Source organism: Urocitellus parryii, chromosome 7 (genome assembly GCF_045843805.1).
Source record: "Urocitellus parryii isolate mUroPar1 chromosome 7, mUroPar1.hap1, whole genome shotgun sequence".
NCBI classification, from domain to species: Eukaryota; Metazoa; Chordata; class Mammalia; order Rodentia; family Sciuridae; genus Urocitellus; species Urocitellus parryii.
The window spans coordinates 180,594,000-180,616,378 of NC_135537.1; the positions used below are offsets into that span (position 1 = coordinate 180,594,000).

Genomic DNA, 22,379 nt, shown 5'->3' on the forward strand with positions numbered 1-22,379 from the left:
CAGCTCATTTTAATGTTTTGTTTGTCTATTTGACCCAGTGTCCATGTACGCTGTACACCTTGTGATTGTTGATGATAATGCCAGCTCTCATCTTGTGTCATCTCAAGCGGGGCATTTTGAATCTACCTGTCCTGTGTATTTATAGAAGTCCGTCCGCCCCATCCATTGTCTTGAGCCAGTTTTAGAACTTACTGCGCAGTCTCAGCATGTCAGGATCTTGCACAAAGCATGAGCCCTCTTTAGGTGCCAGGAGTGGCAGCCCGACTTTAGGGGAGCCAGACTGGAGAACTTCCCTGTGCCTCGTGCTTCTGGCTGGCCTCCTGAGAGGTGGCAGCCACCAGGACCACTTTTCCCGGGTTCTGGCTGTGTGGTGGGTGCTCCAGGGCCCGAGCACCACTCTTCTACAAGGATGGCTGCAGTTTAAGCAGTTGGGCCTTGGCCACAGTGCCCTGGGTTGTGTTGCGGCCCTCAGACTAGGAGACGCAGGAATGGCAGGGGCACTGGGTTTCTGTGTGGAGAGGCCTTCTCCATCAGCCTAGGTTTTCTCCTAGGGTTTCTCCACCCCCGTGCGCAGCCTGGCCTGAGCAGTTCCTCTGTGCCCCTGCTCCCTCTGTCTCTGCTAATGGGAGTACTGGGAAGGCTCTCCAGAGAGGCAGAGACTGGAGGCCCCTGGTTTCTCTTCCAAACCATGCTTTCCCCTCACGGTGGACAACCCAAAGGTGAATCATCTCTTGGAAAGTTTGGAGAGGATTTTCTCAACTACCCGCAATACGCACATGTGGAATAAATTACTGTTTTATTTTAGGCTCTAAAGGCAAAATTGGAAAAACTTCACATTTTGCGGTTATTACCGGGGAATGGAGATGAGCTGCTGTGGCAGGCCATTGGCGGTCTTCTTTCTGTCCCTGCGGCCTGGTTATGAACGGCTGCAGTCACCCCTCCTGGCCAGCAGGGGTGGGTGTCCGACAGCCAGGGTCATTGGCATCAACTCTGCTTCCTTCCTTGGGCCCCGAGGGGTGGCGTTCCCTTCTGGATTTGAGCCAGACTTCCTGCACCACTTCTTCACCCATGGTTTGGGTGAATATGCATGTGAAAAAGATGGAGCGCCATTTCTATCTAGAGTGCTTGCCTGACACGCTCCCCCTGGGTTCCATCTTACCCTTGTAGGCTCTACACCTGCTTGCCCTGGCTTCCAGGTTTCTAAGTAGTCATCTTCTCTCTGATCTGCACCCCACTGCCCAGTCAGCCTGGCTGTGTTGCTGGGATGTCTTGATGTGGCCCCAGGGCCCCGTGGACCTTACTCCTGCAGACTTCCTGCCAGCTGGAGGACTCAGTGGACGCAGCCTGCAGCTGCCTATGGCCTGGGCGGGCTTCCTGGGGCTGTGTGCCACCCGCCTCTGTGCCCACTCCCTCGGGGCAGACGGGTGCTGGCGGCTGGAGCACACCCAGGTGGTGTGTTGTGGACTAGCTCTCCTGGCTCAGGGGAGTTTTTAGGGTGTCCTCACTAGGCCTTGGAATTGGGTAGAGGCCAAAATAGCCACCCCCAGCCTGGATTTGCACCCCTCACAAGGGGACCTGAGGACTTTGCACATCCTCCTACTTGCCCTGCAGAACGGCAGAAAGACAGTGTCTTTCTTTCCCCCCACCTTTGACCCTCCCCCCTCAGGACATACAGGGACACAACCTCACAGTTAAGGTCCCTGAGGTCCCTCCCCACCGTGTCCCGTGGTTTTTAGAAAGCTGAGGGGAGCACCCCAGCCACGTGCCCTTCTAGGTCCTGGGGTGGAGGGTGGGGAGAGGAGAGGACTCCTGTTTATGATGGCGCACCTATTGGGGGGCTGTGCGTGGACATGGGTGGAGGGTGGGGAGCCCCTCTTGTCCTTGGGAGAGGAGAGGACTCCTGTTTATGATGACGCACCTATTGGGGGGCTGTGCGTGGACATCATCACATCACAGGCTGCACCTGCTGTGCCCCAGGCTGCTTGCAACTCTCCAACCCCCGCTCCCCAGGAGTCAGTATTTGGGGGTTGGTCTGTAGGGTGCTTGCCCTTGGCTGTGGTGAGCCGGGCCTTGCCGCAGCTGCACCCTGCTCTGGCAGGCCCGAGGCGGGATGAGACAGCCAATGACTGCAGACCTTTTAATCTGTACGCCTCTCACACTCCAGCCTCCAGCCTCCCCTCGGGCTAGTCCAGGTGCACTCAGTCACAAAGCACCTCGATTATGTAAGAGGAAAATAACCAATGCTTCCCGTAAAGAGCAGGTGACAGTTGCAAGGCGGTGTTTCTGATTGCTGCCTGGTTGACTTGGTTCAGGGTGGGGCCGTGGCGCAGGACCAGTGGCCAGTTACACCTGCAGGAGCAGCGCCACCGCCGCCAGGATCCACTTGGCTGCCTTCTCCTTAGTCTTGAGGTTAAAGGTCCAGACGTAGGTGGGGCCGCGGATGCGTGTCTTGTACACGGGACACTCATATATGTTCTTGGTCTCCATGCGGTCCACAGGAATGGCTTTGATGAAGATGACGGGCATGGCTGGCGTCAGCTCCTTCAGACGCGCTTCAGCGATGACTCCAGTCTGGGTGTCCCAGCGAGCTCCTGCAGGGACAGCGTGGCCGAGGGTCAGGGCAGCCCTGGTGCAGCGAACAGGTCTTGTCTGGTGTGCTGGCAGTGAGGGGAGGGGCCCACAGGGAGAGGCCTGGCCTCACACCCCCCCCCCCCACCCTTTGCAAGGAGGTCAGTGCCCCTGAGACTCCTGAAGAGTTGAGGCCAGGTGCCAAGGACAGGGGGTGCAGGTGTCCACAGAGGACACCGTGGGTGGTGGTGGCATGCTGTGGTGCCCCGGGCATCTTGCTGTGCACTGAGGAACAGCTCCGCACTAATGCTCTTGGGTTCCATCCATTTAAATTTGTGGTGTTTCCAGAGCCTCGTCTGTCGGCCTTCTCACTTTCAGAGTGGCAAGAAATCATAACTCCAGCTGAAGATCACCAAGTTCCCTGACTCCCTCCTGTGTCACGTCTAGCCTGTGTGTACATATGCAGCATAAATAATCATCTGTGTGCATATATAAATATTATTTGCCTTTAACCAGACTGCTGCCATTTCTACTTATCATATTCAATAATGTTTGTACTTTGTCTGGAATTCCAAAATAAATGTGGGGAACGGCTGCTGCTGTACTTGTCTTGGTTGCTGTGGGAAATGGGGTACCTGGGCCCCCGCTGGCCTTGCCTGACACCACGGGTCGGGTGGTGGCAGTTGTGGAGTGGGCAGGGTTGGCAGAGGCGGTGCTGCTCTACTCTGGGTCTGAGTGGGTGGCCTTCCTCAGGGATGAGGAGGCCAGTTCTAGAGGGTGCCTCCACCTCTCCCTCCCCCTCTTTTTTTCTGGCCACGTGGATGGTGTGACACACAGGGCTCTGAGACTAGGTGGTGGGCAGACCTTCTGTCCCTTGGAAGTCCTGACCGTGCAGCTTGGAGACTGGCAGGGGGCTGGGACAGGAATGCAGCAGAGGTGGGCTCCTGGCTGAGGGCCAGCCTGCATGCCTGGGAGCCCACTGCTCTACAGCAGTCTTGCCCTGCGCCCTGGCTGGAGGAGCTGGCCTGATAGGCACTGTTGGCTTCGTCCAGGCCAGCTGGCTGCAAGGGTCTGTGTGTCCTCCAGCCCTCCTGAGGTTCTCAGAACCCCACTGACTCTAGTGGTCAGCGTGGCTCCAGGCTGTGAGCTCAGGTACCCATCCTGAGAATACCGCTCTCCCAGCTGCCCCCAGCTGCACAGCCTGTCCTGCTGAGACTGAGTGGGCGTGGCCTTGGGCAGCTGTAGACAGCCCCCCCCCACACACACTTACCTTCCATGAAGAGTCCATACACATAGGAGCCCTCTCTGGGGGGAGCAGTCATGTCCTCCCGGTTTTTCTTGGTCACTTCCACAGATAAACACATTTTGTCAAGGGGCCACTCATTCTTCCTGGCCATGGACTGCATGATGGCCGTGAGGAATGACTGGGGGTTGAAGAATCCAGCCAGCCACACTGTGGTGGGCAGGACGAAGTCCGTCGTCCAGGCCTCGAGTTCCTGCAGGGAAGCACAGGCTGAGGATGAGCAGGCAGGGCCAGGGCTTGTCAGTGTTCCAGAGAGTGGCCCTGGAGCCCGCCGCCTCCCTACCCCTTGCTTTGCTGTCTGGTTCCATTTTAAATGAGGGGGGACTAGCGGGAAAAGTGGCGTCAGGGAGTGAATGGCCGATGCTGGAGGCAGACCTGGCCTGTCACCAGGCTCACCGCAAGGCCTGAGCTCTTGGCGCTTGCTGGGTGGGGGGCTGCGGCTCATGGTGCGCACCCGTGTGACTTCCTCCTCGAGAGGAGGCCCCTGCATTGTCAGGTGCTGAGGGGCTGAGCCTGGCCTTCCACCCTGCTCCTGCAGAGGCCCGGCCACCAAGGAAGGGCCTCTAGGGCCACCACAGCTCTACTCCTGAAGGCTCTGGGGTGTGGCACAGCCCTGGCATTCTGGTCTCCACATCTGAGTCAGGCACTGCTTACTTACCCTGATGCGGAGCAGCAAGTCCGTGTACCAGGCTGCCAGGCCCATCATGGAGGGGTAGGCCCGGGCCACCCACGTGTCGGGCACAGTGTCGTAAAAGAGAGCCGTGGACAGGTCTTCCATGTCGGTGGTGATGGTCAGTTCCCCCTGAGGGACACAGCAGGTTCAGGGAAGTTTAGGCTCCGCCACTTGGCCTGGGGCAGATGTGCTCAGGTACACCTTAGGCCTGCCCACGGGAGTGGGAGGCCACCCCCAGTGTGCCCAGAGCCATCAGCTCTGGCTCTGTGGGACCCCTGGAGACAGCCTGCACAGGGCCCAGGCCAGCACCTTCTGCCAGGAGCAGTCAAGGTAAGTTCCCGTGGCTTCTGGAACACCCTGGGTCCAGAGCAGGGCAGAAGGGGCAGGCCATGATGTGCCAGTGTCCCGGCTGTGGCTGGGAACCTGCCTTCTTGGTCAGCCTGCCCCAAGTCCCTCCGGGGCCTGGTGCCCCCCAGCTCACCTTCAGCCCCAGGTTCAGCTCCTTCAGTGAGCGGCGCATTTCGTTGGTCAGGATGTTCATCCTTTCACATTCTTGAAAGGCCACCACCACGTAGGGGGTCTTCTCAGCCGCCTTTGCCATGATCTCGGCCATGTTGAACGTCTCTGGAATCTTCTCGAGGATGTCATCTAGCACGGCCTTCACCTGGAATCCAGTCCCCATTAACCCCCAGCACTCCCCACCCCAGAGAGACCCTTCCTTGCTGCTTCAGGGGCAGGGAGCCTGTCCAGACGTTCGGAGGAGAGGGAAGAGCGGGGGGGCTGCCAGGACCCCAGCACTGCAGGCTTAGACAGTGGCCAGCAGGCTCTCCAGCGCTCTGGCCCCGCTGGCAGACCACATGGCTGGCCCACGTGCATCGGGCGCCCGTAGCCTGGTGCCTCCATATATGCCCAAATGTGCTGGTGGGCACAGATGTCACTTTGTCCTCCATGGGGACCATATTGGTCCCACCCCCTTAGCATGGTCACGCCCACCACTGTCCATAGGAGCTTTCTAATGTCACTTGTTAGGTCAAGCAGGGGTGTGGGTAATAGAGATTAGGTTGTTCACTCTACGTTTGGTCTGTCCACTGTGAAGCCTGGTACTGAGCTGGTCTGCGGTGAGTTAGGTGTAGGTGGTGCTGGGCTGTCAGGAGAGGGGCTAGGGGAGCCTGGACAAGCCGAGTTTGTTCAATGCTATACTCTGGGCTTTTCCGATCAGTGAGGTCTGTCTGTGGCCATCTTGAGTGTGTCCAGGCTGTGCTGCCCTAGCCATGCCTGCCACTCACCCGGGTTCTGCCTGCCTGACACAGGTGCTTCTGGGGGCCTGCCAGCCAGCTTGCAGACCCTCACCCCAGGTTTCTCATTCTCCCACTGGGATAGTGTGTGCCTGGCTAGCAAGGGGCACTTCCTGTGACCTGGGGCTGCACTGTGCTGTGTGACCTGGCCCCAGGTCCTGGGGAAGGACAAAGGGTCCTGCCTTTTCCTCGCGGGATACTCCTGTGCCTGCTCCCGAGTCTGTCTCTTTGGGCTGCATTTCCAGGACAGTGCGGAACAGCTTCTCTGAGGTGACCGTCAGAAAGCCAATCTCTGCATTGGGGTGCAGGCCGTACAGGTAGGGGCTCTCGGGGGGAAGGTTCTCATCGATGTATTCATGGTAGCCCTGCAAAGAGGGACAGTGTGAGCAGACTGCCAGTTAAGCTGTGTAAGCCAAGCGAGTCCCTGCCTCGCCCCAGCGCCTGTGTGTCCTGCCCCCTGCCCAGTCCTCACTTGGTCCCTGGCCCTGCATGGCTCCCAGCTACATAAGGGAACTCCCAACCCCCTTCCTCGTTTTGTGTGCCTGGGGTTTGGCTCAGTCACTGCCACGTTGGAAGCAGGTCTGGACGGCCGCCCTTCTCAGCTGCTGGCCACCGTGGCTCTGTGCAGGCCGCTGCTCACCTTGTAGTCCAGGTTGGGGGGGATCTGAAAGCCGGGGGCCAGCATCACCTCTCCCTCCAGCATCTCGCCGCGGACGTACTCAGCCAGGTAGGTCCTGCAGAGCCGCCGATCCCAGTCGTCCGTGATGTGGCCGCCGTACATGATCTCCCCGAAGAGGTAGCGGAGGTCGTCCCAGGGCACCTGGGGTGGTGGGGAGCAGCCGTTAGGGAAAGGCGCCCGCCCTCCTCTCACACGGTGGTAGGCCTGCGTGGTCAGCCATGCTCGAGGGCCTGCTGTGCTGCCCTGGGCTTGCTGGCCAGGCTGGCCTCCCAGGCCATTTGCCTTCGAGTTCAGCAGTGACCGCTCAGCCACCAGGTCAAGGGCTGCCTTCCCCTGACCCCGCACCACGGACCTGGTGTCTGCACAGTGGCCAGCACCTCGGAGATGCCCTCTATTCTCAGGCTGAGCTCTCCCAACCTGTGACTTCCCTTCCCAGTGATGTCCTCGGGCGCCTCTGCTGGTGCCCCAGACGCTGCAGGCCTACAGGGCACTTGTTCCTTCTGCCTGTTCCTCCTGTGACCCGTGTGTGGCTGAGGGCCGGCTGGGCCACGGCCTCCCCTGTGGCCACTGAGTCTAATCATGTCTTCAGAACACTTCAGGGCACCTTCCCTTGGGTCCCACAGAACTCGTCTGGTCCCCAGTTCCTTTTTCCATCAGTCCAGTAGCTGTCGCCTCGCTTGCCTCAGAGGGCTTTGTGGCAGCACAGAGAACTTTGAGCAAACGACTCACCCCACAAAACCGTGGCCTCCCGGGGCCTTGGGGACAAACGCCAGGCCCAGCAGTGTGCACACACAACCCTAGTCAGGCCAGGTGCCCTCTAACCCGGGCCTCCAAGCTCACTACCTGCCTCTGCTTGCTGTGTCCCTTATCTCCAGAGCCTGGCCACGAGCACCCCCACCCGCAAAGGCCCAGCCCCCCAGCCCTGCTCCTGCTGCTGGGGCTGCCACAGCAGTGCAGCAGGAGCCCTGGGTGACCCAGAACCTCCTCCCAGCTATTCTACGAAGAGCAGCAGGATCACCCCAGTGTGGAAGTGGGTGAAAAGATCATTCCTAAGTTTTTTTAGGGGTACTGGGGATTGAACCAGGGGCGCTTAAGCCTGAGCCACATTCTCAGCCACATCCCCAACCCTTATGTTTTATTTTGAGATAAGTTCTCACTAAGTTGCCGAAGCTGGCCTCTAACTTGCGATCTCTGGCCTCAGCCTTCCAAGTAGCTAGGGTTACAGGTGGGCACCACTGCACCCAGCCCTCTAAGTGGCCACTTTGACTTCAAAATTGTCTTTCTCAGATTATCTGGAGTTAATGCTGAGCTGAGCTGCTTTGGAAGCAGCTTCTGTGTATGCTGTGAGGTGGGGAGCACACCCCCCTTTGGGGACAGTCCTTTCCCACAGCAGGAGGGCCAGTGGGACTGATCACAGGGCAGGCTGTTTCCCACACCTGCCAGGCCTGTCCCCAGGAAGCCAGCCTGTGCAGGGCAGTCGCACCGTGACAAGGCTGCTGGCTGGTCAGGCCTTCGGGCCAGGGTGGGGAGCACTGGGCTACCTCCTCCTGGGGGTGGGGGAGTAGCCCTGATACTGATGACATTTGCCGGGTGGTCCTGGCAGACAGTGTGACCTGTGCCTTGAAGGAACAGAGGGCTGGGGACCTGGGCGGGGGTGGGGGCGGTCCCCAGGAGGAAAGCCAGCCTGCGTCTGATAATTGCTCCTGGGGAGGGGCCCAGGAGGAGGACGTTGGACTCAGAGGGGCCTGGCCCGGCTGTGGTGGTGCAGGTCCTTCCTGGCATCTCCCCGCACCTCCTTACCTGTGACTGCCGAGGACACCCACCTTGGAGGGGTAACACTCTGCCAGGACCGTCCCATCCACCTGTGGCTGGAGTCTCCCTGTCCCTTCCCCAGCTATGGGAGCCCAGGGAGCCGTGTCCTCCTTGCTAGAGACGGTTCCCGGTTCCCGGAGCACCTGACTTTGTGTATCGATTCCCATTTGTCGTGAGAGCAGGAGGTGTTGCCCCTTCTTCCCTGAGGAGCTGCCTTGTGTCCCTGCCTCCCCCAGGGCCTGGGTCTGTCTGGGAAGTGAGGAGCACAGGGAGCCAGCCCACAGCCGAAGCCCCGCCTGCCCAAGCCCATCCTCCATCCCGCTGCCTAGGGTGCGGGGTTCTGGGCCCATGCAGGAGGGGCAGCTGTGCCAGCAGGATGGTCACACGGCGGGATGACTGGAGGGGTGTCATGGGAGGTTGGTGATGTAGATGAGCATGTTTTTAGATCCCCTTTGGTTTGTGGAGCCCCCTTAATGCCTTTTACACAAGACACAGAGAAGAAAGGGCAGGTGGGAGCAAGGGAAGGGGTCAGTGCAGGCCAGGTGGAGGGCCCGTGTGGCCAGCTGAGTCAGGACAGGGACCGCGCTCCTCACCTTGGCGTTGGCCTCCAGGTAATTGTAGAGCACATTGATGGAGATGGTGAGGTCCCCGTTGTTGAAGGGGTATGACCGGTTCCAGCCCTGGGCACCAAACTTGCGCCTCTCAGCCACCACAGCATGGAAGTAGCACAGGGCAAAGAGGATGCACTTGAATTCGATCTCTTTGGTGCACATCTCCATGGTGTCCTGGGCGGGGGTGGGGGGACAGAATGACATGGTCTGTGTCCCCTGTTAACAAGAGGAAGCAGAAGGGGGTGGTTGCATACAGACACCCCCGAGCGGGGACAGAGCCCGTCTTTGTGGCTGCCGAGGAGTAGAGGGGCGCGGGTAGAGGGGACAAGGCCGTTGGCCCATCAGCTCAGGGAAGGCACAGGCGGGGTCTCCTTTCCCTCTGACCTTTCAGAAACGTACTTTTGTCGCTTTTAAGTGATTATTACAAGTCAAACTGACCCCGCTCTCTATAAGTAAGCCGCGGGCTCAGACCACTGTTTTGACCAAGCATGAACCAGGCACGAGCCTTCGGTCCCACTGGACGGTGACAGAACTGGGCATCCCTGTCTCCTGTCACCACCCTCACTTGTGGTGGTGCGGGTGCCACACCTGCATGGCTAGTTGTGAGCAGGCGTGCACAGCATGTCTCACCTGAAGACCACACGGACTGCCAGGGGGCATTAGCTGCTCTGCATGGGGGCCCGAGCTGGCGGGAGGTGAAGGCCCCCAGGGCAGGGCCTCCTGTGCCAACACCCCAGGGTGTCACCCTGAGACCAATACAGTGAAGGTGAGGTGCTAGGGCAAAGCAGACCAGAGCCCGGTTTCCGGCAGCTCCGGCTCACAGCACTTTCTGCATGGCAGCCCTGAGCTCCTCACGACTCGCAGCCTGCTGCCCGGGCTTTCCGCAGCGCTTAGCACACTGGAGTCCCACTTCTGGGGCACATCCATGCCCCTCGCCAGACTCTGCTCACTGGCCACATGGGTTGTGCCCTACGCATCACCCATCCCCACACCTGCAACGTGCCAGGCACATGGCGATGGCTGCTTAGATGACTCTCAATCCCCCGTGTTCTTTACACTTTGACGATGCTGTTTCCTTTAACTGTAGGTCGGGAACTGTTAGTGGGTGGCTCAGATATTTTCATAGAACTTTTTTTTAAAAAAAATTTTTAGACATAGGGGCCTTTATTTTTTTCATTTGTTTATATGTGGTGCTGGGAAATGAACCCAGTGCCTCACACATGCTAGGCAAGTGTTCTACCACTGAGCCACAGCCCCAGTCCTCTAGAACTCTTTTATGTGTTTATTTTGGTACTGGCAATTCCGTCCTGAGGCACTCTACCACTACGCTACTTCACAGTCATTTTATTTATTTAGAGACAGGGTCTTGCTAAGTTGCTGAGGCTGGCCTCAATCTTTTAATCCTCCTGCCTCAGCCTCCTGAGCTGCTGGGATTACAGGCGTGCACCACTGCACCCAGCATAAGTGTCTTAAATTTGGAAGTGGTCCATTCTGGCACAGTGTCCTCCATAGGCACGCCATCTTCATTAGGTGTTACAGGACAATACAGGGTCTCAGAACCTCCGACGGATGGGAGATGAGTACATGGCAGAGCACGTGATGTGTAGAGGGGAGACACAGACTCCAGAGATGGGCTGCAGCAGCAACCCAGTGGACAGTGGTGGGAGGCTGCAGAGGCGGTGGGGAGGGGGTGGTGCAGAAGCCATCAGCTCCACCAGTCCACTAGCAGTTGGCCTTTGGCTCTGGAGGGCAGGAGCAGGGGTCAGGGAAGTGCTGGGCCCCCAGACACCGACTGACCATCCACTGGCCTCCTCTCCTAGGGCCCCCTTGAGGAGGCGCTCCCTGTGCCCACGCTTGCTGCTGCTGGCTGCAGGCCTGGGTTAACTCTGGGCCGCTGTCTGTGAAGGTGCGAGTGACCGTGGTGCCTAGTCCTTTTTAATTTTGCACAGCCTTCCAGGAACACACCATGACACGTGTGTGCGCGTGTGTGCACCTGTGTGTGTGCAGTGTGTGAGGCCGCGTGCGCCATCCTCCCTACCTGGTTGAAGAGGTCCAGGGCCTTGTGCAGGTTGGCGTACATGCCCGTGGGCGGCTCGTTGGTGATCTTGATGGCGTTTTCCAGGATGCCCTGGGGGATGATGTGGGCTTCTGGGCTGGGCGCAGGCTCCGCGCTGATGAACACCCGGTAGTCCTCGTGGCTGCCCGTGCTGTAGCGCTCCACCTTCTTATCCAGGGTGCTCAGCCACCGAGCCACCAGGTGGATGTTCTGCAGTCAAGGCCAGGATAGGCCACTTGGCTGTGTCCCCGGGCACAGGCAGGCTCCCTGATGGCACCCTCACACACCGGGGGCTCCCCCACCCCATCTACCCTGAGCAGGTGCCGGGCATGTGGGGGTGGTTCTAGCAATTCTTAGGCTCAGCTATTTCACACTTCCAACCTGTGCTGAGTCCCCTGCAGCCTTCCCAGCACAAGGCGGAGATTTCACAGTCCCCAGTCCTCTTGGAGCTAGGAGGGGTCCCGGAGGGGCTCCAGGACAAGGCTGGGTGGCCAAATTGTGGAGAGCACACACTGGGTGTGTGGCCTTTGCTATCTGCCCAAGCAAGGGGCCAGGGGATGAGGGGTGCCTTTGTTGACTGTTGGTTTTTCAAATAACGTGTCTTAAAGGGGCAGCTGGTACAAACCCCAGTGTCTGTCCCCGTCGGGAGGGCTCCCACTTCCCCTCTGCAGTCTGGCCCCCGCGCTCCCATTGACTCCAGCAGAGCTGACCGTGGCTGTACCCCTCCTTAAGGAGTCACGGGATGCCCACCCATGACTGCAGGGTCGTCCTGGGCACAACCTTGGGCCCCCCTGTGCTGCCTTGGTGAGGCCTCCTCACCTGCAGGATGACCCAGTGCCCGTTCTCTGCAGCTACGTCCAGAGCATTCTCAGCCACCACCTCTTGTCCCTGCCCCAGGGACACATTATGGAGTTTCCCATTGTCTATGGTAAATCCCAATTTTTTTCCTAAAGAAAGGAAAAACAGGAAAAGCACAGCGATGAGTCAGTGGAGAGGCTCAGGCTCTGGGTCCACAGCCGGGAATTCCACGCTCCCACCTTGTTTATCATGGGAAATGCTCATCGCGCACATCTGACAGGCTCCACGTCTAGAGAGCATGTTTGGTCTGCTCCCCGGTTGTGCAACCCCCTACCTGGTCCAGCATTTCACCCCCAGGAGCCCGCCGCCCACCAAGCAGCCAGCCCACCCCCCCACCACCCCAATCTGCTTTCTGTCCCTGTGGACTGGCCTATCTGGGACATTGTGTATAAACGGGATCAGGCAGTTGGAGGCTCTGGGCCTGGCTTTCCACTGAGTGCAGTGCTGTCAAGCCCACCCACCCCCTGGCGGGTCCTTCCACGGCAGAGCAGTATTCCACCTCGTGGATACGCCACTCGTGTTTAGCTGACCATCCAGCGATGGATTTTCTACCTCTCGGTTATCGTACTTGTCTGGATGTGGGTTTGGGGGGTTTGGGTGTGTGCCCAGCAGTGGATGGGCCTGGTCAATTGGTGGTCATCAAGGAGCAGCCGTTTGGCGCGGCAGTGGCTGCGTTGCCTCAGGCCCCCACCGCGATGCCCAAGGGCCCGTCTCTCCCGTCCCTGCCAACCATCCTGATGGCCGAGGGGTGGAGGCTCCCTGGTGACTGAGGACTTCACTGGCCTCTGCGCTTACCCAGGGACTCCACGTCTTTCAGGGGGTCCACGCCTGGGGAGAGGATGAAGAAGATGGGAGTGGAGGGGCTGCTCTCCTCGTAGGACTTGGAGAACTCCACGCTCCGGCCTTCCACAAACTTGCTGCCCATCTTCTCCTCCACGAAGTTCCTGAGGGCAGCAGGCAGCGTCAGACCCAAGGCGGGAGCTCACTCTGGACCAAGGGCCAGATTCTGGGCTGGGCTGTGGCCCTAAACGGGGCCATTTCTTGGGCTTCCTTCAGCAGAGAGGCCTCTGGTGGGAAAGCAAAGCCCTCACGGGCATGTCTCTCCGTGGGATTTGCTTTCCTCAGGGTTTATTTGTCAGGGTGCCCTTTGTTCTAGGGGCTGGTGACCAGCTCTCCCCTCGAGCAGGGCCAGCAGGTACAAAGAGATGCAGCCCGTTTTTGAAAGCACACGGGGTGGGAGTTTGAGAGGGAAGGAAGTTGAGATCAGTGGTGTTGGTGAGCGTGAAGGACCAGGAGACAGGGAAAACCAGAGACAATGAAGGCAAGGTGGCAGAACCCCTGTGCCTCGTCACCAAACCCCGGCTCTTTCCCATCGCCCAGCGAGTCCAGGAGGGATCCAGGCCTCCATAGCCCTCCTATGGGAAGTCTAGTGTCCAGGGATCCTCTGAGTTCAGTCGCAGGGCATGAGCTGACTGCATTCTGGAGGAATCTTCTGACTGAGGTTGGTAGGGTTCTAATGTCCAGCCCCCCTGAGACCTTGCTCCTGCGGCAATCGGCAATCGAGGCCTGGTGCTCCAGGATCTGGGAAGTCCTGCAATGGGTCCCGTCCTAGCCCCGCCCAGCTGCTCCAGCTCAGTCCTCCTGCTGTCCAGCTCTCTGGGGCACCTGCTCTGGCCTTAGCTAGGTTCTGCAGTTTCCTGACCAATGCTGACTTAAGGGGGGCTATTCCCCCAATTCTGCCAGCCCAGGCCGGGGGAATGGACACTGTGATCCCGGCCCAAGGGCCTTCCTGAGGGTGCTAAGCTCTGTGCCTGGGTGGGGGTGGACCGAGACCACTGTAGCTGGTTCCTCAGTCAGGACAAGCCGTCCTTCTGTATGGACGATGCCGATTAAGGGCGGACACTTGGAATCCAGTTGGCACTCAGGCATGCCAAGCTATCCCAGGCTAGGGGCATTCCTGCCCCACACGGGGGTCTTTCCCAACTGTGGAGTGCAGGCCCCTCTCTGCTCTGGCTGACGGCAGCATGTGTTCTGTCCCCCCCACACCTGTTCCCCACCACCCCCGGCCCCTCTCCTCTTTGTGGAAAACAAAGCAAAACATGAAGTCTTGGATAATCACAGAGGGTGGGGGAGTCAGGCTGCTGCTTTGTCAGAGGGGAATTCTGTTAGGGACGTGGGTGTCTTTTGGGAAATCTCCTGGCATTCCGGCTGCTAGGGAAGATGGGAAGGCCAGGAGCAGGCCCCGGCTCCCTCCCCAGCCTCCTCCTTCAACAGCCCTTCTCCTCCCCCAAGGGTTCAGCTCCAGACAAGTCCTCAAGGTCAGCCATTCACTTGCAAATGACTGAAACCTACATCATCAAGGACTGACTTTAGTGTGGCAGGGGCCACAGGTGTGGCCTGTCACAAGGCTGAGGCAGGAGGAGGGCAAGTTAGGGACCAGCCTGGGCCACCTAGCCAGACCCTGTCTCAAAACAAAAAGTCCAGAGGGCTGGGGGCGGGGCTCAGAGGTGGGGCAGCCCTGGGGTCAGTGCCCAGGACCAAGCCAATAGCAGACACCCCAGCCAGGAAACAGGCCTGGACGGTGGGCCCCCGACACTCACTTGACGGCGTAGGTCATGCGGTCGGGCCGCATGCACCTCACCATGCACAGCTTCTGCAGCGCCGTCTTGTTCTTCCACTCCTTGGGGAAGACCTCCTTCTCCGGGGTCTCCGACTCCACCAGCTTCTTCCACCGCTTGGCGGAGCCTTCGATGTCGTTGTCCAGGTTTTTGAACTCGTCCATCTCTGAGAGGGCCTAGGCAGACCAGTGGTCGGGGTGACTGCCCGCCCGCCCAGGTCATCCCTCCGTTCACTGAGGAGCAGCTGTGGCCTTGGGAGGAGCGGGCGGCTCTGGGGAAAGAATGACTTGAAACCAGGGGCTGGATGGAGGGTCTCGGGCAGCGTGTCTGGGCCTTGGAGGAGCAGCCTGAGCTTGGAGCTTTTGGGGTGTGTGGCGGGGGAGGGTCCCCGCCCTAGAAGACCTGGGGCCTGTCCTGCCTCGCTGGGTGGGACCCTCTCTGCTGGCTGCAGGTGGGCCCCGTAAGGACCTAGTGGATGTCACACCAAACAGGAGTACAGAGCTTTCTGGCCCTGGTGGCCGCCCCTCTGCTCTCCCCCTCCTTCTCTGGTCCCCAACTCCCCTCAGTGCCTGGTGGCTCGGCCCCACACACCCGCAGCACGGGGCAGAGGGCTCCACACAGAGCTCGGGCGGAGACCAACCTTGATCCCGCCCCAGCCCTGGTGCTGCAGGAAGTCCACCGGCGAGAGGGCCCCTGCCTTGAAGGGGAACCGCAGCAGGAAGTCCAGCTCCACTGGGTTCAGCTCTCTCTTCATGGATAAGACCTGAGGGCACGCGAGGGCACGCCTGAGTGGGGCCGGCCCACGGAGGCGTTCCCCAGGCCAGGTCAGCAGAGCTCCCAGGGTCTTGCCCCTCGGGTGGGGGCCACACCTGAGTTTTTCAAACTGTGGTGAGATTCACATGACACGAAGGTGTCATGCTAAGGAGTGTCATTCAGTGGCGCTTACTACCTTCCCAGTGTTGCACTGCCAACGTCACCCCCTAATCCAGAGCCTTCCATCACCCACAAAGGAAGGCCCGCCCCCCTCCCCGGCCCCGGAGAGCCGGCTACTGTCTCTCTTGGGATTGGCTTCTGGACGCGTCCTGTAGGTGGGCCCATCCTGGTCCTTTCCTGCCTGCCCTCTAGCCTGTTCTGAGGCTCCTCCTGTGTGGGTGGTATGGGGATGGAACCCGGCCCCGTGCGACCACGAGCCACACCCGAGCCCAGCTTCATTCCCTCCCTGAGTTGGAGGGCTCCCGCTGTCCTGCTGGTGGACGCGTTGTTGGCCGTTGGCAGTCGTGGCCTCTTGGCTCAGTGACAAGCCTGACCATGAGAGCTTACAGGAATCTGTTTGGACACCCGATTTTAGTCCTGCTGGGTGCATGCCCCGGAGTGCAATCTGGGGCTCTCTTCTCTGCTACCTCATGCCAGCTCCTCCAGCAGGCTTGGTCATGGCACCCTGTCTCAGCTGGACGGCTCGGGGCTGGGGTCACAGCTTCCAGTCAGGTGACAAAAGGCCCCTTTCTCTCCCCAAGTCAGACTTTCTTTTGGTTGAACAAAGGCTCCTGGGGCCTGAAGCCAATGCCTCCCGGCCTAGAAAGTGACACAGCCCTGAGGGGCCCTCTCCCCGAGGACGGCACAGCTGGAGAGGCTCAGAGCAAACCTGGGGTTCCAGGCGCAGGATGAAAGAGCTCTGCTGGACCCACCTGGAGTTTGCCCTGTGCTGTAGCTGTCCGTGAAGCTGTGTTTCGGACCAGTGACAAGAGGATCACAGAGGGCCCTTGATCCCCAGGGCACCGGTGCGGAGCTGGGGCTGATGGGAGGGGACTGGGCCACCAGGGCGGAGTGAAGAGACACTGTGCTGAGGGAGTGCATTCCCTCTAGCTCTCCAATGTGGCAAGAAGGCCGGGCCAGAGGCAGCACCTTGATCTTGAACTTCCCAGCCTCCAGGACTGGGAAGAAATACTTTCTGTTGTCTCAGGCATTCTGTTATAGCAGCACGGGCTGACTAAGACTTCTCATTTTAGTCTGAGTCGTACTGTGTTGCCAACCTGGTCTTCCACTCCTGGGCTCAAGCGATCCTCCTGCATTGGCCTCTCAAGTATCTGGGCCACAGGCATGTGCCACCACGCCCAGCTAAGACAGGCCATTTGACCAATATTTTATTTTATTTTATTTTATTTTTATTTTTTTAATATTTATTTTTTAGTTCTCGGTGGACACAACATCCTTGTTGGTATGTGGTGCTGAGGATCGAACCCGGGCCGCACGCATGCCAGGCGAGGGCGCTACCGCTTGAGCCACATCCCCAGCCCTTGACCAATATTTTTTAAAAAAACCTTTTAAAAGTATTTCAGCAGGACTGACTGTACATGCAGGAGTACAAACATTCCTTCTTATAAGTCATACATTTAACTTATTGAGAAATGTCCCCTACCGACTGCGAAAAGCCCAGGTGGCGCTATCTACTCAGCACCACTTAAATGTAACAAAATGGCATTTCTCTATAAAGTTACCTTGTATCGATTTCCCCCTGGGCATCTCCTATTAGAACACAGGGGCTACTTCCTTGAGGTCCACTAAATAGAGCCCCACGTGTCAGGCTTGGACTCACCAGGTGCCCCAGGACCTGCATTTCTAACAAGCTCCTTGGAAGGGAGTTGCCTGTTACGGTCTGAGGTGTCCCCAAAGAATGCTCAGAGGTGGGACGACTGGACTGTGAGAGCTGCAGCCTGGTCAGTCCCTAGCTGGAATGGACAGACGGGGTGGTAACTGCGGGCAGGGGGTCACTGGGGTCATGCCCTGGGAGGGGGCATCTGCCCTGGCCCTCCCCTCTCTCTGCTTCCTCGCTGTCCGTCTACATCATGTCCCGCCTTGCTCTGGGCCCAGAGCCATGGACTCGGCCGACCGTAGACTGAGTCTCTGGAACCATGAGCCAAAGTGAACTTTTCGTCCCCTCAGTAATTTATTTATTGTAGTACTGGGGGATGGAGCCCGGGGTGCTTAACCACTCAGCCACATCCCCATTCCTTTTTTATAATTTTATTTAGAGACGGGGTCTTGCTCAGTTGCTGAGGCTGGCCTTGAACTCCCAATCCTCTTGCCTCAGCCTCCTGAGCTCTTGGGATTACAGGCGTACACCACTCTCCCCTGCCTGGTTATCCTAAGTTATTCCTTTTTTTTTTTTTTTTGGTACCAGGGATTGAACTCAGGGGCACTTGACCCCTGAGCCACATCCCCAGTCCTGTTTTATATTTTATTTAGAGAGAGCGTCTCACTGAGTTGCTTAGCACCTCACTTTTTTGCTGAGGCTGGTTTTGAACTCATGATCCTCCCGCTTCAGCCGCTGGGATTACAGGTGTGCGCCACTGTGCCTGGCTTTCCCCTCAATTATTCCTGACGGGTATTTTGGTCACCACGACTCAGAGCTAGCTCACACAGTGCCTACGGGGCCGGTCCACAGACCACACTAAGCAGCAAGGCTGGACGTTACCTGAAATGTCACTTGTGCCAGAAAAATGAGCTTGTCTCGCTCAAAGAGCCCGCGGGCCGTGTACATGTAGACGGAGTAGGTGATCTCGTCCGTCAGGTTGATCACACGCTGCTTCACCTCGTCGGCCGGGGGCGTCTTCTGGATTGCCTTCTCGAACACCACATTGAAGGCCTGGGGGGCCACAGAGGCTCGCGGGGCTGGACTCTGACCCTCCCACCCTTGTGGTGGCCTCTGGTTTGTTCTGATTGGGGCGCTGGGGTGCAGGGACCCACATAGACCTCCCTGGGGTGCTGGCGCTGAACTGACCCTGCCCTGACCCTATCCCCAGGGGCAGCCTGCACCTGGTCTGCCCCCCGGGTGCACTGTCCCCAGTGCCCTAGGCCCTGCCCTGGAGCCCCACCCCTTAGCCTGAGCAGCCGAGCAGCCGACCTTGAGCGAGAACTGGTAGATGGGGTCGATCTTGTTGAGGTCATTCAGGATGAAGTAGAGCAGGGAGGCTCGCTCGGCCGCCGGGCGGTAGTTCTCTCTCGCCTCGTTGATTTTGCTTTCTGTGATTTTTGCCTCTTGAACCTCAACACCGACAGGAGGGGCTTGGATGAGACCAGCAGGTGGACAAGCCACCAGGAGCCACAAGCCACAGCAGGTGCTCCACCCTCTCCAAAGCCCCCCGCTCCCTCGGATGTCCCCATCCCCTGCAGCAGACAGCAGGGTGCTGGGTGCCCTGGTGCTCTTACCCAGCCTCCCGGTTCTCCAGGGCTGCAGGGGAGGGCTCCCTACCTTCTCCTCGATCTCGCTTGCTGTGTGTTTGGTTGTCTCCAGGTTCTCCACCAAGGCCGTGTCTCCCAGAAAGTTCCCGGACGCAGCGGAGAGCCGGGCCAGCAGGGAGTCCTCCAGCTCCTTCAGGACGATCTTGAACTCATTCTGGGATTTGGTGAGGTTGGCCTGCAGGAGGAGCAGAGACCCGGCGCAACCCAGTTAGGGCCTGGCCTCACCCCTGCTGGCCCAGTGACTGCCCCAGCCTGGCCAAGACCACTGCCCAGCAAGAGGAATGGCAGCAGGCCTGCAGGGAGGCCGATGGAAGTGGGGTCCCCTGAGTGGTGGAGGCCCAAGGCCTCCTCTTCTGGAGACCATGGGGTGGAACAGGGAGATGGGGGCAGGACACCTCTGAGCTGTGTGTGGCTGCACGGAGCTGGGGAGAGGCCAGGGCAGGAGGGCAGCCCTGAGCCTCAGAGCCAGCCAGGGACAGCTGTGACGCCCGCTCCTCAGGGAAGCCCTCCACTGATCGACAACTAAGTGTAGGAGCCAAGTGAGGAGATGCCGTGGTAGAAGGGTGGACGCTACTGGACGAGAAGGCACAATCCAGTATTTTTGGGCAGCTTTGGAGAGAAGCAAAGAGACACTTGGGAACCCAAAGTCCTGCCCCCCCCCCCGCCCCCAGCTCCTGGCCCATCTCTGTGCCGCTGTGTGTGACCAGCCATCGGGACTGTTACCTTGAGCTGCTCAAGATCTGGGCGCTCTTTGGCCACCACGGCGGCCAAGAGTTGGTCCTCGAGTCCATCCCTGGTGACGAGGAAGTTGATGAGGGTGCACTGGGCCTGCATCTCTGGCTTGTAGTGAGGGTTGAAGTACTTGGTGTGTAGGATCAGGCGGAAGTTGGGGTGATACTCCACTTCCTTGTCACCGATCTTGATGAACCTGGCGGGGAGTGGAGGCAAGCCTCAACCCAGCCATGGGGACCCAGCTCAGATGGCCTTTCCTACCTGCCCGGAGGTGTGCCCAGGCCAGCTGCTGCCCGAGCGCCCCCCTCTGGTTGCTGGAAAAGTGCTGCAGCTCTGCTTGGCCTGGAACGTGGCCTTCTGGACACTTCTGTCCTTGCTCAGTGCCTTACGCACCCCTGGCTGCACACGGGGCGACCCTGAGCCTTGGCAGAAACACTCAGGCCCCACACTGTGGGGGGGCTTCCCTCTGGCCCCGTCTTTGCTCCCCCTCTTGCTGGTGGAGCTCACTTGGCTCCCTGCCCACCTGCATCGTACCAGGCCCTTCTCAGAGCCTTAGGCCCCAGCCTGTGGGCCTGCCCCCTCTGAGTTCTGCCTACACCCCGGTGTCAACGGGGAGCTTCTGCCAGCCCTGACATGGCACACGTACAGTTGAGTTACTTGTTTGACACTAGAAGGAGTAGCACAAGCTCAATGCATCAGCCGGTGAGTGGGCAGATGGAACCTGAGAGATCCACAGAACAGAATATCATTCAGCCACAAAAAAGGAACGGGGTACTGATATGTGCGACAACATGGAAGAACTTGAAAACACAGTGCTGAGTGAACAGAACCAGATCCGAAAAGAGCAGCATGCATGGTTCTGTTTCCCTGGAGTGTCCACACTGGCAAATCCAGAGACAGGAAGCAGATCAGTGGTTCCTCAGGGCTTGGGAGGCAGGGGACCTGGAGAGACGCCCTGTGGGTATGGCATCTCCTTTTAGGGCACAGCACTGTGGAGCTAGACAGAGGTGATGTCTGCACAAAACTGCGAGGGTATTAAAGGCCACCGCATTGCACGCTTTACTAGGTCAGATTCTCCAGAGCTCCTAGAGAGGGAAGGCATTCTCCAGGTTTGCAAAATGCGTAAGAAAAGAAAGGAGAAAACGTCACTGTTGAAGGGCCCCGTCTGGAGGGGCTCTCTAGTACCTGGGGTGCAGACCATCCTCCCTGGACCGCTGCTCTTTCCAGCCTCCCCAGGCACTGGGCCTCCTTCACACTGGGCAGCATCTGTGCAAGCCCCTGTCTACCCAGGGCAGTCCGTGCCTCCCATGGGATGTTCCCCCAGTTAAACCTCAGAAGGGACACAACTTACTTTCCCTTTTTAATCGTGTTCCTGCCCAACAAAGGGTCCAGCACAGGGTCCACGGTCTCACCAATGTTCTCGATGAGCAAGGTGTCCCCTTCTGAAATGGCCTGCTCAATGATGTCCAGGTAGCTACAGGCACAGCACAGAGGCACGTCAATGCAGAGGGGCCTGTGAGGGGGCAGCTGCAGTCCCTGAGAGGTGGCCCTGGGGGAGGGGTGCCCTGGAGGCAGCCTCCTCCTCCCAGCAGCTAACTCGTCCTTCCCTGGGAGGAGCTGGAGGCCGGGGAGCGGAGGGGAAGGGGCTGCTTAAGGCTGCAGGACCAACGCTGCCTGTCCCTGCCCCTCGCTGCCGAGCACATAGGAGGGTGGACAGGGCACTCATCATCAGCCGACAGTTACAGCCACCGACTCTCCTCTGGGACAGGAACATAAACCACGAGATGAGAAATGACCAGCCTGACGCCTCCTCCCGCAGGGGCAGCAGTAGTGGGCAAGAGGAAGGGGCCCGCGGTTTTCGCTGCTGGTGCTTTTCCCTGGCACTGGACACCAGGGCCTGTGTATCTGCATCCATGAAGGTCCCCCTGTGCATGTGACAAACACGTCCGGCCGGGCTCTCGGCTCTCGGCCACACACCTCTTCTGCCCCAGGCGGATGGCTTTCAGCATGCTCCCGTATTTGGTCTTGATCCACTTGATCCCTTGAAGCTGGGCGTCCACAATCAGGGGCCAGCGCTCCGTGTTGCACAGGATGGTGGCATTCTCGGTGGACATGCGGTCGCTGGGAAGGCCCTGGTTGTTCCAGGTGGCCACATCTGCGTCATCTGTCAGCAGACTCAGGGGGTCCAGGCTTTCCGTGATCGGGATGGGGACCTGTGAGGGCGGGGGATGTGCCCTGTGACTCACTGGACAGCGCGCTCCCTGGTTAGACGCTAGTCGCGCCGGGCCAGCTGGAGGAGACGGCCCTGGTGTCACCCTGAAGGAGCAGCTTGGCCCCACGGCCAGAAGTGACGTCACCATGTCGAAACCCTGAAGGGCCGAGCCTCCTCCGGGAAGTGGGGTGCAGTGTGGCTGCGTCTGCCCGGGGCCTCCCCAGTTCCCCGAGTCACGGATGTGGCTGTGTTTACCTTCAAACTGTTTATAAAAGGGATCCAAAACTTTTCCATCAGCTCATTTCGGTATTTCTTGGTGAAGTAGCCCACGTAGGAGACGAAGGCAGAGATCAGCAGGACGTCCCCACACAGGGTGATCCCTTGGCTCTTGAAGTTCTCCACTGACTCAGCCCAGCGGACATTTTCAGACGCTAATCCACCGACCAGCCTGGAGTGGGGCGTGAGAGCGGGTCGGGCAGGGCTGCCAGCTGGCCCTCAGTGCTGTCCGTCTCCAACCCCTCCAGCCCTCACCAGGAACAGGGCTCCACCGTGAGATCCCGTTGGAGAAGCTAAAAACGGACCCTGGGGTGTGGTGTCCCCCCGGCACCGTGCCCTGGCCTGTCTATGCTGATGCCACCAGACCGTTTCACCCCCTCTTGGTTCATGGATGGTGAAGTCTGGGCAGGGACTATGTGGCTACAGGACCATGTGGCATTCAGAGGG

General features: G+C 59.1%; 2 protein-coding genes across 5 annotated transcripts in view; one reads left to right on the forward strand and one right to left on the reverse strand.

The window, feature by feature from the left end:
• The window catches only part of Pgs1 (phosphatidylglycerophosphate synthase 1), a 38,030-nt gene extending 34,874 nt beyond the window's left edge, over positions 1-3,156 (forward strand). For 3 of the 4 annotated variants that reach the window (XR_013343991.1, XR_013343990.1, XM_026408436.2), the window contains one exon: positions 2,499-3,156. The gene's annotated coding sequence lies outside the window, so the exon portion shown is untranslated. The remainder of the gene's footprint in view (positions 1-2,498) is intronic. The other variant, XR_013343989.1, reaches the window with a different exon arrangement.
• Positions 13-22,379, reverse strand: part of Dnah17 (dynein axonemal heavy chain 17) — a 95,356-nt gene continuing 72,989 nt past the window's right edge. Inside the window, exons 62-80 of the mRNA XM_026408392.2 lie at positions 21,912-22,104; positions 21,422-21,657; positions 20,796-20,918; positions 19,436-19,640; positions 18,723-18,887; positions 18,375-18,515; positions 17,946-18,116; positions 15,114-15,236; positions 14,456-14,649; positions 12,651-12,799; positions 11,817-11,944; positions 10,980-11,207; positions 8,924-9,115; positions 6,480-6,659; positions 6,022-6,204; positions 5,026-5,208; positions 4,530-4,673; positions 3,839-4,064; positions 13-2,591 (exon numbers count right to left, since the gene is read on the reverse strand). Coding sequence (XP_026264177.2) covers positions 2,344-2,591; positions 3,839-4,064; positions 4,530-4,673; positions 5,026-5,208; positions 6,022-6,204; positions 6,480-6,659; positions 8,924-9,115; positions 10,980-11,207; positions 11,817-11,944; positions 12,651-12,799; positions 14,456-14,649; positions 15,114-15,236; positions 17,946-18,116; positions 18,375-18,515; positions 18,723-18,887; positions 19,436-19,640; positions 20,796-20,918; positions 21,422-21,657; positions 21,912-22,104 — 3,412 coding nt within the window. The 3' untranslated portion in view covers positions 13-2,343. The remainder of the gene's footprint in view (positions 2,592-3,838; positions 4,065-4,529; positions 4,674-5,025; positions 5,209-6,021; positions 6,205-6,479; positions 6,660-8,923; positions 9,116-10,979; positions 11,208-11,816; positions 11,945-12,650; positions 12,800-14,455; positions 14,650-15,113; positions 15,237-17,945; positions 18,117-18,374; positions 18,516-18,722; positions 18,888-19,435; positions 19,641-20,795; positions 20,919-21,421; positions 21,658-21,911; positions 22,105-22,379) is intronic.